Raw genomic sequence first — 20964 nt, 5'->3', positions numbered from 1 at the left:
TAATGCATGACACAGCACTTAAAGGCTTTCACACTTACAGTCACAGAAGTTTGCACTAAAGTGCGATGTCTGCAGATGAAACGCAGCTCCACCAGAGAGGTCGTTTGTCTTCCAGAAGAAACCTGGGTTTGAAACTGGTTCTTTGTTTGTTTACGTTGACCACGAACAGCCTGTGTCCTCAATCACTCCATGTAGAACCTCAGGATGTCATTGTGTGTGTGTTTGTGTGTAAATGTGAGACATGCAGCTAGTGAGCGGTTGACAGAGGAAAGAGACAGAAAAAAATGCAAAGGAGGCTTCTCTCACGACGCTGTTTGTTTCCATTTCAAATGAAATTGTGGTCGTCACCAGCTGTGAGGTCTATTGTCAACTGTCTGGACACACACACACACACACACACACACACACACACACACACACACACACACACACACACACAGCGAGGAAGACCTGTGCTGTATGGAATGTATGCTCAGCGTGAAATCACACAAAAATCAATGACATCTCTCTCTCACTCACAAACATACGCACTCGAGCAGCCTCACCGTGCACCAGTTTAACTCCAGTGGATCCCTGCCAGCTCCTCCCCCGCCTCATGTTTCCTCAACAGGACTCTGAACACTGCAGGTGACAAAGTTTGTGTCGACCGGTGATAAATACAACAAACAACGCTCAGATTGTCCTCTTAAATATGTCAGTTTTTAACATTTTAAAGTGTCAAGCAAAGTCAGTCATTTGTCTCTTAACATGCTATACATGTCAGTAAGTTTAATTTAATAACAAGTGGACCGCAGCGGTCGACATGCATGTCGATGTGCTTTTCTCTGTGGCATGACAAACTCAGAAAGTATATTTTGAATTGCTTAACACGGTCTTTGTTATTCAATCAAAAGAAAAAAACATGTTGCTAAACAGATGATATAATTGATCTAGAATTTTAAACATTCAGGTGATGAGATCTTCAAACAGAGACTATTGGCATAAACTGATCACCATAAAACTTAATGAGAAACATCAGAATCTCAGTTTTTATTATTACCCCAACTGGGCCTGCCATCATTAATTACACAATTACACAACTGTTTCTGGTCTCCCTCCTCCCTCCTCCCTCCACCCGACTCCTGTATCCCCCATTTCTCTCCGCTCACCCCGATTGGTCAAGGCAGATAGCAGCTCATATTGGGGGCGCTTTCAAACCTACCCTGTTTTGTCTGAACCTTTGAACTTTTCAGTTTATTCCAAACAGAAATAACAAGTGTGGAAGGTGCCTTGGAACCACGGCCCGGATCAACGGACAGAAATTCAGTCTGACCAAGAGAGGTGGTCTCGGTCCAGATCAAACTGAACCACGGTTTGGATCGTTTGCAGTGTGAAAAAGTATTCAAATAGAATACTTTTTTGAATGCCCTTACTCCAAAGAGTTGGCGAATACAAAAGCTGTACATGCCGAGCTGAAGACACGCCAAATTACATATTGCATTATAAGATATCAGTTTCCTTAATATGCCTGATTAAAAAAAATAGAGATCCATGAATTATTCCCTGGGAAAATGTTGAAAAAGGAAAAAAAATACGCCACCATTTTAAGAAAGTGAAAACAAAATTCCTGGATCCACCTCCTGACCCGGAGCTGCACCAATATTTAATGGGACCCATACTGCATCCCTCCACCACGATTTGTGGTTGCCTTGCTCACAAACAAACCAACCAGCACAAAAACAGACAGAAGTGAAAATAGAACCTTTTTGTTGAAGGTATAAAGTGATGTGAATTGTTGGAAATTGATCTTTTCCTGGGTACAGCATGATCCATTCCTTTTGAATAAAATTTTGACTTAATAACACAGCATGGATTCATCAGACACAGAGTTTTCATTTCAATAGTGTAATAAAAACATTGGTACTATATTTTGATGCTAGATTTTTACATTTAACTTCGGATTGTGCCTTGACTGCACAGATTGTGAGAAATATGAGCAATATGGGATGTTTCTGTTTGACCAAATCCATCTCTGAACTCATCCTAGCATTATGGGCTAATACAAGCTGCACTGATATGACGTAGAACCGATAAAATGATCGGTGAATCTACCTGCACCTGCATTATGACTTCCCCTGACTTTGCATATCAATGGGGCCTCCGGATGTTCTGCTTTTATATGGAGGAGTAATGAATTCCAATGTGATTGGCTGCAGATGTGAATTCAGACCCAGAGGAGAACAAAACAATCTGTTGTGCTGACCTCAAATCCTGTCTCAGTCTGGAGGGATGATTCAGAAACAAACCATGACAGCAGTGTCTTGTGTGTGTGTGTGTGTGTGTGTGTGTGTGTGTGTGTGTGTGTGTGTGTGTGTGTGTGTGTGTGTGTGTCTTTATTGAGACTGATCCATCTCTGAGGATGACAGTGTAATGAACATCTTCACTGTTCTCTTTCTTGTTTCCAACTTTCCGTCCTGAAAGCAGCTTTGATGTGGCCAATAAGTCCGATCCAGTAATGAAGCACTTGGCGTTATTCACACTGGACGGAGAAAAGCCTCATTTGGATGTAATAACCCAACCACAAAGAAAAGTAGAGCGGCCTGAAGTCAGGCTTTCACTAACTTGTCACAAAGTTCACACTTTGGATAGAGTATAAAAAGACCTGTTCTCATTTCACTGCTAATAATAGCAAATTTAATAAAACTGTGGTCCTATAGTTGGATATGCTGTCCATCATGTCGATGTTCTGAATTCTTTCATTCAACCATTTTAAGATAACTCCTGATTTTCAAATCTCGACTGATTTGTATTATACAACACATACATTATGATGAGCGTATAAAATATGGCCATGTTCATACCAGGCATTAAAATGCATCTTCAGCTCTAAGTAGGTCAGTTGACATCTGGCATCAGAATGCGTCTCCACCTGCATCTCAAGTGACCACTTATAATTGGATATCACGTCCCTGCACAATATGCAAATAAACACGGAGGCCACATTATTGCTGGTTGATAACACCAAGTCCGACAATGACAGACAGGTCTTGCTGTCAGTGTGTGTGTGTGTGTGGGAGAGACAGAGAGAGAGTGTGGTGAGGAACTCTGGGGAGAGGGTGTAAATCTTGCACCAGCCCCTACTCGTATCAAAAAAACAGAAAATCAATATGTGGTGGTCAATGTTCATATTGTGGCCACAAATAAATCAATGCATGTGAAACACTGAGATGTAAAAAAAATATGTTCAGTCTATTGTCAAACTGCATCAGATCAGAGGACGTGAGTTGAACATGGCCCAGGACGGACAGGCTTGGGTCGGGTATCCGCACTCTAATTCACATGAAACAACTATAGTGTAATTTAGAGTTGATGCCTCATTTAGCTCAACAAATTGACTTTGCCATAAAAGTCCATAAAAATCAATGTTTAAGTGATTTAATGGATAAACAGGGATTCAGTAGAAAGTGATTTATTGTTAATAACAGCAACGTTTAAGCAAGGAGATGGAAAAGTTCAGATTCAGACAATTGTAGCTCTTATAACATCCTGGTTATCACTGATTAGGAAAAGGCCATGAGTTTGGGAGTGAATGGAAGATTCTCTGGGACTTGGCAGCTATCATTGGGAGTTTTATTATTTCAATAAGTTGAACAGACCAGGAGCCAGCAGGGAGCCTCTCTATCAAGAGATGTTGTAAAGGGTCTTGCTGAGGTTGGCGTCAGAAGAAGTAAAAAGCTGATAAATGTAGCTGATACAATTTGTTATCAGTTTCCTGGTCCCTTTCCAATGGAAAATAATATAACCTGTGGTTGTACTCAGGTTTTGAAGCCATCAATAGGAGGTTGAAACCTTCAGATCCACTTTAGTGGGAATTGGACCAGATGGACCAGTGTTTACCCTTTCAATAGTTAATGGCAAATATTGCTGTTCCAGCCATACTATAAATGGTTAACTGGTATATGAACTGCATTTACAAAGTGCTTTTCTAGTCATATTGACTACTCAAAAAACTTTGCACTATATACTGTATTCATCCATTCCCACAGTGGTTCAGCTTTATACCCAAGGACACGTCAACATCTTGTCTGGCGGAGCCGGAGATGAACCTCTGGCCTTCTGATTACTGTGCTGCTAACTGTCAAAAGAGCTCACCCCAACCCCCAGGTCCTGGCCACCTACAATGACTGCAAAAGGTCCTTGAGGTCCATTGAGAGAAAAACTGCTATTGTTGATTCCTTCTTTCGATGAACTCAAGTAGTCAACAGCTCTGAGTAAACACTGTCCATGTATGTCAGAACTGAAGTATGATAAGAAAAATAGTTTGCAGGCTTCACTCCAGTCCACAGTCGTTCTCTGATCTTCTAAACCCATTACCCTTATATTTTCTGTAGCAATTGTAAACTTAACTCAAATATACCACTTCTGTCGACACAGAAGCCCCTGTTACATCTTGTATGTGCACTATTTACTTGTGTTAAAAGGCATTCTAGAGTAACTGGTTCAATGCACCTATTTTTTTTCTCTTTCTCAGTCATTTCCCCGACATTCTTGATGATTCGACCGCCAAGAAGGGTTTTAGAAGATCAGAGATTGGCTGGGGACCGGAGTGTTCAAAGGGACCAATCAAAAAAAGGAAGCATCGGCCAGTTGCGAGCTTGCAATTGCGGAACTGCAATTGTGCTAGTGCAACAGAAAGGCGAGTACAATTCTCTGATTGCAGATACTGATCTGTGCTCTCGTATCACATGCAAAGGCGTGGTTTTTTACTTGTGAAACTTTTGAGACTAAATAAACGCTATAATCAAGCTTGTGCCTCTAGAGGTGCACAGGGCTTGAGGTACTTAATGGATTGCCGCTCTGGATGCATGCTCTGTTGTGATAGTGTACTTTTACACTGTGATGGTGTTACTTTCACCGTGGCCGGGATCTGAACTCTTCCAGCACAGGAATCTACAGATGTGACTTCCATTTTCTTTCTTTTTTTAACTGCTGTTGACATTGTTTTTGTCCTCACTTATATTTTGGGGATTTTTCTTTACTGTTTTGATTTGCATTAAGTTGTGAATTTTACCTTATTTGTATTCCTCCACTGCTCTATCATCTCCTCTCCTCCTCCTCTGTCTGCTGCAGTGACAAACTTCATCCTTTCATCCATAGAACAAAAGTAGAGCGGACAGCAGTCACCGTAGCGCTGCTGCTCATCACCTCGGAACGAGGTTGCATTATGTATGTTGTGAGCTCTTACAACATCAAATGGCACACCTGTCATTACACACACACACACACACACACACACACACACACACACACAAACTGAATCCGAGGCCAACACAAATGTTGATTACTGCACTTTGAGAATGTATTCATGCATTCAGGGAAATTTCTATTCACCACACGCTCAAGGCAAATATGAAGAAGTGTATGTTTTTCTGAGCAGCTGAATGATGCAACTGCCACATGGCAGCTGGTATGATAGTACTATTATAGTGGGCTAAAAGAGGATAAACACAGTAACACATGTGCACACACACACACACACACGTATGTAACAGCTGCCAGTTTTGTGGAGAAAATAATGTGGATGTGTGTGTTTGTGTGTGTGTGGGTGGGTTGGTGGGTGGATGAACTTATATCTTTGTGAGGACCACTTTGAGCATAGACCCTATGGAGTGAGGACATTTTTAGGACAAGGGTTAGAATTAGGGAACGATATACTCAAATGCCTGCAGGTGTTGAGTAGGTACAGGCACAGATTTATATATTTGTCCCTCTGATATGTGAAGAACCCCAAAGGTTACGGTAAGGGAACAGGGCAGGGGGTTAGGATATGAAAATAAAAACATAGAAAGGAGGAAGTGAATTAGTAGGTTCATATGCAAATTGGGTGGGGTTAGAGAGAGTAAGGGTTAGGCATTTAGACCAGAGTTAGGGTAGGGGGCTGGGGAATACATTATGCTGATGAGTGTTTTCCCTAAGATAGAAGTTCAAGTGTGTGTGGGTGAATTTGTGTGTGTGCGTGTGCTGCTTAATGAGGTGGGTGCCATTATGTAAAGTTATGTATAGTCTCTTCTCTGGCAGTGGCCTGTCTGTGGCCGGCAGTTGTGCTGCATCATTTACTGGGAAAGCTGCGGAGATCCAGCTCTGGTCTGATGGTAATAGCTGCTCATCAGTGCTCCCTCAGTCCCTTTACGCATCGCCCCTAATTGTACGAGGATGACCTCTAAACACACACACACACACACATACACAATGCAGAAGGAATTTGACCCCTGCTGTGATAAGATCCCACAGACATCCCTTATAAACTCTAACTACATTCCACATAAAAAAACTTTGGACTCACACACACACACACACACTCATTACAGGAGAACAGTCCATTACATACCTGCCGATAATTTATTTGCTATTGTTTGTAAAGAACGTGCAGAGAGAAGGCCTGTTTGCCTTTCAACTGACATGTTTACATCCAGTTACAGCTGCTTCGTTCTGATAGGAATACTTTGACATTTAATTCCGTCATTAAAGCAAGTGCATGCTGTCAGAAAGATTTGTGCCTCGCTCGTGCATTTTAAGTGTTTCTACCGGCAACCGTTCATCACGTCAATCCTACCAGTTTGTTGTAGTATTAGGAATACTGCACGGGCACAGGTTGAGAGTGGTGGCAGTTTATTGGCTTAGTTGTGTGGGCTGGATGGATTGACTTGAAACAAAAAGAGGCTTTATTGTTCTGACTGACATTCTGACCTGTGAGGTCAGAAGGTTACAGCAGTAAATACAGGAGCATAAAAGGCCTGTCTGGGGGTCTGTTTCTGTCGGAAAGCTATCTACGTGGAGGCCGGCTCTGATTAGATAAGCAGTAAGTGACAGAATGTGGGATAAAGCTGCATCACATCAGGCTGAATTGACTAATCACAAGCTGCCTACTGGGAGAGGCTGTTCATGTTAGACTCTCACTGGTAATAAGAAATGAGAGCGTTTGACAATCATATTTTTCTCCAACTTTACATCATGTCTGGTGATGAATAATCCTTTTTTGCTTTTTAAATAAACACCAACTTAATCCATCAACAGATGAAGATGACCAAACGTTTTCTCTCAAAGAGATTAAAGTTTTATCTGAGTACGGAATTTTAGCTGCTGCACTTTCTTAGCATTTGATTTGAAATGAATAGAATTTGGCCGTTATATTAAGTGGTTGCTTGGATGTTACTTGATATGGCAATATCAGCCTGCAGAGAAAAGGACAATTTGATTGACTATGATTGCATGAGTCTCCAATAACTGCAAAAAAAGGTTAGGAATGTTTGAATTGGATTTAGTTTCTACCACTTGGCATCTGTTTTGGTGTTGAGTTTTTTTAGAACAGGCATCAAACATAGCACAAGTGAACTGCAGTTTTTTGGGGTAAAAACTATAAACCACCTTTTTTTTCATGCCCAGCAACGTTTCCTGTATTGGAAGAGTTTTGAAAACGTCTGACTTTAGTGTCCAGCTGTGGTATGAAAGTAGACACTGAGAAAGACGACCATGTACTTGATATATAGGGAAGGAACTGACTCCTCACTTCTGCCGATTTTATTCATTTCATTGATTTCAGTCCATTTATCTCATTCTCATCATGAATCACCATTCAAATGCATTTCAGTATGTATATGAGTAAGTGAACCCATCACTGTTAATCCCTTGGTATTTTGTGATTCAGACTGTTTTCAGGTCAGTATGTTGCAAAACTCAGCAAGCACTGTGTATTAGGTAAACACTTAGGTGACTCCTACACCTACCGTGGTTTGTCCCAACCTTTAAACTTTTCAGTTTTTCCAAATCAAAACAACATGTGTGAAAGATGCCTCTGACTATGGTCCAGATCAAACGAGCCATGATTCATATTATTTCCACTATTAAAAACATGTTTGGGGATAGTTTGGATTCTTGGACCAATAGCAGGAAGTTGAAACGGCATTAAACAATAGAAGAAGAAGAAGAAGAAAGCAGCGGAAGCGGCTCCCAGGATTGCTTTGACGATATAATGTTTGGATCACAAGGATGTTCTTTGTGCTTGTAGTAATAACAAAATTATATTACAGAGACAAAAAATAGTGAGGCGAACGGCTTCTTTCATTTCCTCCATTCAGAGAGAGAGAGAATTCTATCAGCTGAATTGAGAACATGCCGACATCAGACAAACACTCGTCTTCAATCCAATCAATGTCAAGTGCAGGTGATGACAACAGGGTGGACACAGAACACCAAAGTCTCAAGTCCCCTCCCTGAATATGAGTCCAAAACTAAGTGGATTAAACGTAAACGAATGTAACACAGACTTTCAGGTCTGAAAATGGCTTCAGGTCAGCATCACAACTATTTGCAGTAGAGTTATCACATCAGCTTGGTTTGAGGTCGTGTGAGATGTGCATTGGTGTATGCACTTTAATCTGCTGTGTCTGTGTTGTGGATCTCTGTCCCTTTCTCTCTGCTGTGGCGCTTGTGTGTGATGTGTTGCAGGTGTGTTTGGCTCAACGGCCGACTGAGTGGATGATTGACTGAGAGTTTGTAGGTTCGTATCCAGGGAGCTGATTGGTTCCAGCCTCCAAGCTTTGCAGGTTAAGAGGCCGGCTTCCCCCCAGCTCCTGTGGTCTCTTCTCTTGCCACTGCCGACCAGAATTGTGTCTTGTAAAGTGTCTTAAGATCTGTTTGTAGGGGTGGTTAGCATTTTTGTTTAACCCTTGTTTTCTTCTGTTTTTGGATTAGGAGTTAGGTTAGTGTGTTTTTTTTTCTTTAATTTTAGTAGGTTAGTTTAGGTTGCTTGCCTTGAGGTTGTTTTTCTTTGTTGTTTTGCTGTTGGCCCACCCTGAAGCAAAAAGAGTTTTAATAAACCTTGAAATGGGCTGTCAGAATTTGTTGCTGGTAGTTCTTGGGAGCTGAGAAGAGGGGAGACTCATTCATCATGTTGCGACTGGGTTAGGGGTCAGTGATGATGACGATTAAGAATATTTAGCTCATTTTAAAGTTTCATTCATTCTAATACCACACAAGCAGTTAAAAACAACTGGAAAACACGGAGTTTAAAGTCTTTATAACAAGAGGCTGCACCATAAGTTTGTTACTTTCTTCTAAACTTGTGTCAGACTGAATTTGAAGCACATTCTTCTTTGCACACATTTGACAGCAGTGAACCTCTGTCCACATGGTATCTGCAGCTCGGTGGAAACACTGACCAGCCATGTGTTGCAGATCTGTTCCACGAGTCAGTCTCGCCCTAAAAGTTAGCAGGTACTTTATGCTATTCCCCTCCAGACCACTCTCTTTTCTTTAGGTGCTGATACTAAAAAAATCTTAATGGTGCAGATTAAGAATGTGAACCAGTATAAATTGTATGATTTGAAAAGTTGGTGTGTTCTTTATAAATCACTGCAGCTGTAATTTCCTGAGTTCTGTCTTCAAAACTATAGCTTCAACAAATTGCTGGTCTTGGATAGAATCAAAATTGGATTTGATCAAATTTTATTTGTATGGCTCCATATTCACAAATAACAGTTTGTCACATAGGCCTTAACAATCTGTAGAAGGTGCGACATCCTGCACTTAACCCTCCGCTCGAGTGAAGAAAAACAATTTAACCAATTTGAAAACCAAAACAATTTTAACAGGGGGTAAAAAAAAAGTAAGAAGCCTTAGAGGCACAACTGAGGCATTAGAAGTGCAATAGATAAATAAAAGAGCAACATTTATGAGTAAAGAGGGGAGTAACAAGACTATCTTAACTCAAACCTTTATAATCATATGTATGATATTTCACCTCAGGTTGCCCAGCATCAATTTGCATCTGTCCACATCTGCACATTTCTTAACATTAGCTTGATATGCAAAATTCGTGCCACTGAAATTCACTTCATCCTCAGTGTGAACCCACTTAAAAGCCATGAGAAATAAAATTGAAATCAGTAGACACATCAATTGATTGGTGGCTGGGGCTCAGGGAGTTGAGCGGGTCGTCCACTAAACACAATGTCGCTGGTTTGATCCCTGGCTCCTTCGTGCCACATGCCAAAGAGTCCTTGGGCAAGATACCGAAACAAATTGCCAGCTGTTGACAGTGTGTGATAGAAAACGCCCAGCATATGAGCCTTGTACAAATGTGTGTGAGTGGGTGAATGTGTCTTGTGCTGTAAAGCACCTTGAGGGTTAGATAAGGCTACACACACACACACACAGGTAAAGATATTTCTGTAGATTTTTCATTTGAAAAGGCAGGAAGAGCACTTACAGGAAAGCCTCCATTCCAGTAAACAACTTCATGAATGCATTGTGTTCCTGTTGGAGCAGAAATTGAAGGCCAAAGACATTGTTGAGCGTGGATCAGCCCCCTGCAGCAGATGATGTTTGATGACTGTGCTCAGGAGGAAAGCTGCAGCGGTAGGTGACATTGACTCTGGTGCCATTTACAATAATGGATACTGGATATCCCGCGCTGGACAGAATGGGAAGAGTTAGCTGTCTTTTTGATTTATACCGCGTGTCTGTTTGTGGCAGTGGGGTCAGTGTTGCATATCAGTTTGTGGCACACGCATGCATGGAAATAGATGGCACAGGGGTTAAAGACAGAGCGCGAGCTAAACATATTTCCCCCTTACCCGTTCTCTCCGACTTCCCCCTCCCACTTTGGTTTTCAGATCGAGAGTGCCTCAGCAGCAGTGCACTCCTCTCCCGCTCTCTCTCTCCCTCTAGCCCTCTGTCTCCCTCTCTCCTTTCTTGCTCTACCCTCTCTACCACCAGCACTCTCTTACTCACTCAGTCAAAGGGGGGGATTCTCCGTTAGCAGCTGTAGCTCAGTGTGAGCCTCACTTCTCATCATCATTTCATTGATGTCCTCTTGTTTTTTTTTCTCTCTCTCTCTCTCTCTCTCTCTTCTGAATTAAATTTCTCAGCTGCCGATGTCACAGCTGACATCCAGTGTCTGGATGCTACCGAGGTGCACAAAGGGTGGAGGGAATGGAAGGGAACTTTAAGGTTGTGAAGAGTGCACCTTTCTCTTGAATCCAGACACTTTGGACAGGTTTATTCACTGTTGTACTCAACAAAGGAAGGATTTCTGTTGTAGTGGACGTCTCATATTGGTTATCTTCTCCCCCTCGAGACTCCTGGATATAGATTTCTTTTCTTCGCCTTTGGTTCCACCTGCCTGTTTCCCCTCTGAGATACTCTGCAGAGTCTCTTGTTACTTTTATGGAGTGTGAAATATTTGCAGTAAGTGTGAAGTTTGGAGGAGCAAAGTGAGACAAATCATGGCTGATGGAAGTGCAGCTGAGTTGTGAACCCTTCTGTTTGCCCAGGCAGCCCAGGTAAGACCATATGTTCTGATTCTAATGCATGCCCAGATAGAGGTGTAATTGTTCACATAAATATATGACATGCATAGGGGGGTGTTGGGCTTATCTGAGCATACCAGACAGGTCTATTGGCAAGAGCTGTAATGTGATATTAACCTCATCGAATTTCATCTCTGCCCTTGATGATTTGGAAACAACTGAAGTTGCAAAGGAAGACTGTACTTTTTTTAGGGATTTCTGTCTTAGCAGCTTGTGGACAAATTGTGACTGATTAAGCAGACTAAGCAGTTCCCTGTGTTCCTCGAACAGTTGCATCAACTTTGCGTGCATCACAATAACTTGCACCATTCTGCCTGTGTACTCTCACAGAGTGACGGTGCATTTCGTCATCAACCCCCTTAGACATTCTGCTGACGTAATAATAATGCTTAGAACATCAACTATATCTAAACCACAAATTTGTTGACAACATTTTTCAGCATTAAGCAATCACAAGCTTCAGAATATCTCTTTCTGTTTTGTTTCAGTATTTTTTTTGTGTTGTAAATGCTATGCAGACCTGTATTTGAATCAAACTGTGGCACCCTGTGTCATACGCCATTTGAAACTCTGAGGTTAGACACTTACTGTTTAATGACTTGTCCAACATCCCATTTCATGAATAATCTGGGAACTTGTACTTTGTGGTGTTTTATATTATTCTAAATAAAACATTACATTGAATTTTGCATGAGCTGGAAGATTTGTTTTGCACAGCTGCTCTCTGAGTCATGAAATTAAGGATTTAATGCTCAATATGAGTGAGCTGGTCATCAGGTGTAGACCTCTGCCATCATGCAAGGTTCTTCAACTGACAGACAATGATTCTGCAAACGATCAGTCCTGATGGAGTCTGATGGAGCTTTGCATTGAAAGCAAGCAGATTAATGTCTTCCCTAAAGGCTCCATCTCTCACAAATGCAGAATATGATTAAAGACAAACATGCTAGTACACCTTAGTTGCTCCGCCTATAATATTACCCATATATGCAAGATTAACTCAAGTGAAATAAAAGTTGAAGGACTAGTCCAATTTAAAAGACGAGCTGATAACCAAATCGGTATTTTTCTGCAATGTCACCACGTTCACCACTAACATTTCTGTTCTCAACCATCCAGAGATGACCACAGTGTCAATGGAGCCTGTCGGAGTCCTCGTTGAAAGGGGCGCCAATGCCACCGACCCCCCTCTGAACTCACATGAGGACGCAGCAGCCACCTTTACCATTGGCACCATTCTCTCCATCATGTGCCTCGTTGGAGTGTCAGGGAACATCTACACCCTAGTGGTCATGTGCCACTCCATGAGGACTTCAGCCTCTATGTACATTTACATCATTAATTTAGCTTTGGCAGATCTGCTGTATCTTCTCACCATTCCCTTCGTGGTCTGCACGCACTTCCTGAAGGGGTGGTACTTCGGGAACACCGGGTGTCGCATTCTGATCAGCATGGACTTCCTGACCATGCATGCCAGCATCTTCACACTGACGATCATGAGCACAGAACGCTACTTCGCAGTGCTCAAGCCGCTCGACACGGTCAAGCGGTCTAAAAGTTACCGGAAGGCCATCGCTCTGCTGGTGTGGGTAGCTTCTCTAATCCTGGCCCTACCAATGATCGTGAGCATTCAGCTAATGACAGTGGGCAAGAAAGCCATGTGTCAGCCCACCTTGTCCCCACTCTCCTACAAGGCCTACATCTCCGTCCTGTTTTGCACAAGCATCGTCGCTCCGGGACTGATCATTGGCTACCTCTACACCCAGCTTGCGCGCACGTATTGGGTTTCACAGACAGAGACCTTCAAACAGACCAAGAAACTACCCAACCAAAAGGTGAGTGCATCACAATATAGTGTATTTTGAGATATAAGTGGACATAATTTACACACTTTATAATGGTCACTTTATTTCCCACTCATTTTCAAAGAAGCCATTTATGTATTTGTAGATACCCTTGATACAGAACGATGACATCATGTGTTCCGAAACCACTACGACCATTAAAAGTTTCCTGGCCTGATACCAAGGTTGTTAAGATATAGGTTTAGGCAAAATGAGAACTTGGTTAGGGTTAGTGAAAGAGGATGGTTTGTGTAAAAAGGAATTAAGACTAAAGAAGACTTAAGAATGAAACCAAAAAAATTGGCACAAAAGAGGAAATAAACATTCTCCTGTATGAAAGTTCAACATATTATTTTACCCGTCCAACCATCGCAAACTCACCACTGTGTTACATATGTATAAGTAGGATATTCACTCCAAACCTGTCTGGAACCCTGTTGTTGTTTGTTATTTGTGGGCAGCATCCCACTTGACCTCTTCCTCCACATCTTACCCTCTCTGGATCTCAGCGGGAGATGGATCCAAACACATCCATCAAGTCAAACCTAATATATTTGTAGGAGGTTTTTAGTGACGCTGTACAAACCCCCACAGACATTTGTCTCACGAAGGCTGACTCAGTTGCTCACCTTATGGAAAGTGTATGACTCCTTAGGGCGGGGGCCTATCCTGTAGCTCATGGGTTTGTGACATCCTTTCTTAGAGTTATTGCATGTGCTTCTGCTTGGGCCTAGTTTTGCCAACAACCCTGTCATCATTTCTAATAAAAACAGGTGCTATTAAAGTGTGTGAGCGTCACAGCATCCTTTTGGCTCTCTGCTAGAAGGGTTCCATTATCAATCCTCTCCCTGTTGTTGTCGGTTTTGTATTTTCCATTCTCCTCTTGCTATTTGCTCTTTGCTCATGCTGAGACAAAAACATTTCCAGTTTTCTTCATACCAGGGCTTAAAGCCGGTCAGTTTCGTCTGATCAATGCGATGAACAATGTGGCGAATGCTGCTCTGCAGTTGCATTAAACGGATATCCATAGGGTTCACTTGTACCTTGGAGCTAAAGAAAATGCAGGCTGTCCAACTCTTAAGAGCATCGCTTCTTGCTACAGGAATAATTTATCCTGTGCTGTGTGTTACGTAGAGTCCATTGCTGTCATCATGTGAGTTTGATAATGCACCATTGGTGTGCATAGCACTGACTGGTCGGGTGGCTTAACCCCTAACTAGAGCCAGATATCAGAGATCTGAAAAGGTTCAACCGGATTTGCTGACAATAAGATACCGCTTACCAAGAAATTGCAGCGTATGAGTAACAAACATAAAGACCTGGGAAAATTCCATGTATGTCCACAGCACTGAGGTTATGATATGTTAAACATAGAAGGCGGTGTTATTTGTTGCATTTGACCAGTAGCTAGTGCTGGCAATTGTAAATACAAGTCTTAGTTCCGATTAGTTCATGAAATCTACAATGAATGTACAACTCTATAAGTAAATAAGGTAAAAGTAAATACATTTTCATAATAATAATACTTCTTTTCCATTCAGTTTATTGGCGGGTGGCAACCAACTTCAAAGCACATATACCGCCGTCCACTGTGTGTTTCAATATCCTACTTCCTATTCCCTATTCGGTACTGTATCTCTTATTACCCTTGATATTTGATTTGATTCTTTGTTTGGTCTACTGGTAGGGGGCAACCTGCAGTGTTGGCGCGTAAATCTGAGTTATCTAGGCCATATTATATTCTTCTGTCCCCCCTCGGATAAAGGAGCATACTCCCTATTCCAATGGTAAATACTATTTATCAATCTCAGTTCTTCTCCTCCATGCTTTGCAATTTCCCTCTTTAGCTTTTCTCGTTCTCTAACATACTTATTGCAGTGAAGCATTACATGTATTTCGCAGGATTCACATAATCCTGTTTATGAAGTGCAGTGTATCATAGAGTCTAGTATGTCTGTGGCAATTGACCATGCCACCAGGGTCTCCCACACACAGCCAGAGACGAAAGTGTTGCTTTGCAGCCTCTTTACTGATCACTTAAAACACGTGAGGAAACATGAAGTCCAAACCAAACTTAAAATCAGTAGAAACTGAGAGGAACAGCCAAGGTGTTGTTACTGACAACAGGACAGTAGAGATATGACTTTTCTGACTTAATGACATGTCTCTCGCTACTTTTATACTGCTCCAAGCTAGGGATGTCACAATATAACATTTTGGTGCCATGATTAGGAAATGTTAGTGTTTTCAAGGTTTTCACGATTATCAGTACTATAGAAGGAAAACGATATGGCAACCAATATATAGCTAATAATATATCGAATTAACTAAAATATTTATTACTATCCAGTTAGATTTTATAGTGCAACGTTTGGCTATTTAAAAATTATTTCTGGAAGTTTTTTTTATTTAGTTGCCTTATTGTGGAAGATGTCCGGTCATTATAAGCAGTTCTGTTTTGGGATCGAAGTGTTGACTAGTTGGGAAAAAATAAACGGGCATACTGTCCTGGTTCAAGAACACATTCTTTTTGCTCTTTATACTATTACCTCAAATGTAAAGGTGAATTAAGCTCTCGGCTATATTTATAATGGTTAATAGGAAGGGGGTCAGCATGTCAGCCGCTCATTCGAAGCTGGTCAGAAACGAGGATTTTTCGTACCATTTTCCACCATATACCTTCCTGATAATGCTTTCCCAATCCTTGCTTGAATAAACCTATCAAATAAAAAGTCTCTGATCCAATTATATGTCCTACCTGCTATCCCATCATGTTTAATTCAATCATGAAACCCCAAATCATCTGCCTTTTGTACATTGAAAACACTTTAGCCATTACAGACTCTTAAGTCTCTTAATTTGTGCTTTCCTGACCTCTGTTTCCAAGAATATGACCGGGTCGATGGTCCCTCTCCCCCTCCCAAATCCACGCTCATGGCGAGATAAGATTCCTGCGGCTGAGTTTTCCGCAGGTTCCACTTAAAGTCGCCTTATCTTTGACGATCAGCTCGCAGAGGAAGAAAACTCACTGACGGCGAATGTACCTGAGATGGCATGGAGGGTCATTAGATTATAAAAAACAAATCAATCCCAATTGGCTGTAAATACAAGTGGGAGTGTCTGGGGCGCAGAGAGCTGCACCCTGTGGAAAATCGGGCAACACTTAATTAATGAGCAGCCTCAGGTCCAGTGGTTGCCAAAACTTTAAGCACTTACATTCGTTAGACAGAAATTAACCAAATACAATTTGAAAACAAATCTATTCAGTGGAGCTTCCAGTCTACCGGGATAATTGTAAAAGTAAAATATTACTATCTAATTAAATTATGTTTAACATGTTTTAAGTAGGCTTTTTTGTTCTCAGGATGTTGGAGGGGTTGCGCCCTAGCACCCCGTACTAAGCAGTTTCATTAATGGTTCCACCCTCTGGTTCTTTCTCCCTAAAGGTTCTGTACCTGATCTTCACCATCGTCCTTCTCTTCTGGGCATGCTTCCTGCCATTCTGGATCTGGCAGCTGCTGGGTCAGTTCCACCCGTCACTGACCCTCTCCACCAAAGCCAAACGCAACATCAACTACCTGACCACGTGTCTGACGTACTCTAACAGTTGCATTAACCCTTTCCTCTACACGCTGCTCACCAAGAACTACAAGGAGTACCTGAGGAAGCACAAGCGCTCCTGGACGGCCGGCAGCTACTTCAACCGGAGGAGCCGTTTTCAGCGCTCTCCTCGCAGGTCGCCATCTTCCAGCAGTCAGCAGTGTACTGAGAGCTTCATGCTCTCACATACAGCCTCCCTGCGAGCTCATAACAGCAGTTTGTGAGGTAGGAGCAGCTTTCACTCACTGACATTTGAGATTTTCTGAGGTCATGCGAAAATTTTAAGAATTCATCCTGAGTATTTCCTGAAACATACCTTAGTTCTGCACCAATTTCCTGTATTTTTCCATCCTTATACTAACAATTATGCATCAGAAGCCGATGAGCCAGTGATATTGTAGGCTTGGCAGATGTGTTAGAGGTTTCTATCAGAGGAAGGCCTGATTGTGTTGGGTTATGTGACGACAGATGGCATTGATTTCTGGCTCCCTGAAAACAGGTCTGTTTAGGATTCTAACTTCCTGGTGTGCATTGTAACACGTGGGACAAGTGCCTCTTGATGTTTATGTATGAAACTGGGCGAGCTTTGCGAAACGTGTTCAAAAATAATAAATATTCACAAGCGTGGGACATTTTGAAGGTTCGGAAAGGAAATTGCATTTTTGTGCCATTGGGTTTCTGAGATGTATGTACTTTGTCAAGTGGCACAAAGCATGAATAAGTCAAACTCCTATTGCATAAGGGCGGGTCATAGAGTTTCCACTTACATGTAGAGAGGCAAAACATTTCCATACACATATCCATTAAACTTGTTAATAAGAAATTACATATCTTCTATCTGCGTTCATACTGGCACATATAACACTGTATAAGTTGATTGAAGCTCCACTTACTGACTTTTCAGGGATTTCATTGAATAGTCTTCTTTGAGGCCCAGAACAGTAGGTGGCTGAAACATTTACAATTTCTATCATATCAAAATTGCATCAGTTGAAGTGTTGTTATATATACGTTTCAAAACACCAAAAACAAAGTCTTAGCTGTTGTGTGGTTATGCTGTCTGCCTGTAGCTAATATGACAAAATGTGGTTTTGAAGAAAAATGATATACTAAATATATAAAAAAAAGCGTTTTGTATAAATATATGTGACTCAAAATCATTATTACTGCCACTGCTTAAGGATCATGGCTGCCGGAGGGTCCTCTCATCCCGTTTACTGAGCAGGTAAACGTTTTATTTATTTAGAATGTTTAAATATTTCTTATTCCATTTCAAATGTCAGAATGAATATTCTTAAGAATAAAAATGTCATTGCTCTTTAAAAGGCTGTACTTGCATTATTTTGCTATTATATTATTATATCTGTGGCATAAAATGGTCTATAAATGATAATGGTTTCTCGCCATAATTTCTGAAACAGTATGTCATCCAACAAAAATAGATAACATGATAGGCCTGTGACAAAATATGTTTTTGAGGAATCATTATATTAAAAAAAAGGCAGATATCCTGTCAATTTTAATACAATAGACTGCCACAAAGCTCGGTTCTTGTCAAGTGTAAATATCTAATGAGTTGTTGAAATGTACCAGTTAAATGTTTCATTACAGTAAAAGCTTTGCGATGAGGATTCTGAGTGTCTGAATGTTGCACATCAGCTTAAATATCAGTTTAGTCAGCCGTTAACGACAGAGTGTGAGAAAGAGTTCAAATAAGAAGCGAGCAGAGAAGTTTAAATGATTCAAAAGAAAACCCCTGCAAGTCATGCATAAATGGTTGGAATATGTGGCTAAAAGTTATGGATAAGTGGTCTTGAAATAGCCATAACAGTTAATGTTTTCTCACTCTTTTTTTTCTATAATAAAAATACAACAAAGGGGGAACCTCAGCAACGAGAGATTGCATTATTTTGTTTAATTAATTCATGACAAACATTTTGAAAATATTTACAATATTACATTATAAGCATTGACCTCTTGTTCAATTCCTAGAAAATGAATTTTTCTCAAATCATTAAGGACCTCAATGCATCAATTACTTGTTTAAGTGCATCTTCTGTCTTGTTGAATGATTTTTCTCTGGGTACACATTTCAGAAGATTACTATTTACAAAGATAAGAAAATGCATTATTCATGGGGCGCTTCATTCTACATGCAAAGTATCATAATTTGCAATTATTTAGCAAATCCTTTTTCTAGCTTTACTCTCAATTATGTTGTGTATTACCTCTATTGGACTTTCCTGAAGCGAGCTATAAATGTACCTTATGCCTAAAATATTCTCCATTTATTTTATTTGATATCACATCAAGGACCCGTCTTAAGTTTTTTTTTTTCTGTTCATATTACAATGTGATTTTTTTTTTTCCCCACATGATTCTTTCTTATTTCGGTCTTTCACTGACTGAGTTACACTTTCAATAACCCTGTTTCTTTAAACTTCAAGGACTGATCCATGGCTCTTTTTTGGAACCTGTATCAAGTTTGAATATTTCTCAGCAATATATCATCACCAGGTGTCCCACTTTTTGCAATATCATTTTTTTGGGGTATATTTATGTATGTGTGACAGTCTGCATAACTCACACATACATCTCACACATTCGATGTTGGTCACAAATTTTCTTTGCAGAGAAACTTACAGCACTAAATCATAGTGGAGCAGATGGGGAGGGAGGGAGGGAGAAGAGTAGGGTGAAGGGTGAAGGGCGGGTTGGGTGACAGGACACACACACACACACTTGCCACCCAGTTTGGTAGCATAGCCGTATAAATAACATATAGTTAGAAGCCAGCTGAGAGACACAACACATTTGATCCATAGTTCTTCTTCAGATGCCAACATCTGCTCAACTAATATCTAGCTAAATATTTTTACAATGTGGAACATAACTAAATCCAGACTGGAAGTTTACTGCAGTTTACTTTGAGTATTTATTTCTCAGGGAAATTGTACATCAATACACATCAATATGTCATAATCAGCCTAAAAGGGGATTTTTCAACTGTAAGCACAGGCCAGGTGTATGCTTGGCGGAGCTAAAATCAAGAAACATGTTTAATACAATAATTAAAATGTAAAATATGTCAATTACAATAAATGCAGAGCAGAACACAGACATAGTCAGCAAAATAAAACAGAAACAGACCATGATATGACCAAAATGGACAAACTAAAAACTAGAACAGCACTCAGTAGAGCACATGCCTCCACCAGGCCCAACAGTCCCATTAAAGTCAATCAGGCTGCACCAAATTACACACACTCATAGATATTAGTTCCCTAAACATTCCTTATATTTTTCATCAAGATCCTTAAAGCATTTCCCTGGGAAAAAGATGAAAATGTTTAAAAACAACCACCTCCTCCCAATGTCCGCCCCCTGATACAGATCCTCTCACAAAATTGAACTGATCCTTCCCTGACCCATACGTCATCCTTCCACCAAATTCCGTGGAAATCGGTTTTGCAGTTTTTGTGTAATCTTGCTTATGAACAAACCAACCAACAAAAAATGGATAGGGGTGAAAACATATCCTCATTGACAGAGGTAACAAATATAACAGGACAACAGAAGCATCGAGGGTAAGTCAAGCAGCGGAGCAGTGTAGCAACATGCACATAGTTTATTGACGGACATTTTTGGACGATGAGAGTTTGGAAATTATAGTGCTGACAAATTAAGTGCTCGGTTTAGCAATGTTCTTATCTGACTGTGATTGCCGAAGTCCCTGATGTGCACTGGTTCAGCAATCCATTCATGTGCGCCTTTTAGATGAAAAGGCAGATTGATCGAAAGCAGCAGGAGAACGCCATTTCCTATTGTGACACCTCTTGTCATCTGATTTGTATTTATTTGTTCCCTCACAAAGAATCTCAGCTCGGCGGGAGCACGCCAGCAACAAAATTAACACATATCAGGTTCTCTCACCTTAAAAAAAAACAAAAAAAGAAATATTTCCAGATGTTACAGTGCTGAGAACTATTCGATATCCTACCATTGTTTTTTTTTATGGTTTATTGAAATAAGGATTCAATTGGCCTGTTAAAGGTGACCAGCTTGTTAAACAGTGGGTTGGGTGCAATAGGATCCTCAAAGAAATGTTCATTCTACCAGCGATACAATATTTTATGAATCTGAAACTGATTGTGATTTGTAAATTCGCTAAA

At 40.8% G+C, this 20964-nt stretch overlaps 1 protein-coding gene across 1 annotated transcript; it reads left to right on the top strand.

Moving 5' to 3' along the window:
* Positions 1–10627: 10627 nt before the first annotated feature.
* LOC118100151 (urotensin-2 receptor) lies at positions 10628–18158 on the top strand. The gene is made up of 3 exons (XM_035144913.2): positions 10628–11321; positions 12468–13183; positions 16639–18158. The coding sequence occupies exons 2-3, from the start codon at positions 12470–12472 to the stop codon at positions 17014–17016; spliced, it is 1092 nt and encodes a 363-aa protein (XP_035000804.1). The 5' UTR covers positions 10628–11321; positions 12468–12469; the 3' UTR covers positions 17017–18158.
* Positions 18159–20964: the final 2806 nt, after the last annotated feature.

The sequence above is a fragment of the Hippoglossus stenolepis genome, chromosome 21 (assembly GCF_022539355.2).
Source record: "Hippoglossus stenolepis isolate QCI-W04-F060 chromosome 21, HSTE1.2, whole genome shotgun sequence".
NCBI classification, from domain to species: domain Eukaryota; kingdom Metazoa; phylum Chordata; class Actinopteri; order Pleuronectiformes; family Pleuronectidae; genus Hippoglossus; species Hippoglossus stenolepis.
Note: the sequence above shows the minus strand (reverse complement) of the source record. Positions and strands in the feature narration are given on the sequence as shown.

Coding starts and splice junctions, on each gene's coding strand:
- LOC118100151 (XM_035144913.2), top strand. CDS start 12,470: ATGACCACAGTGTCAATGGAGCCTGTCGGAGTCCTCGTTGAAAGGGGC. Junction 13,184..16,638: donor AGAAACTACCCAACCAAAAG/GTGAGTGCATCA, acceptor TTCTCCCTAAAG/GTTCTGTACCTGATCTTCAC.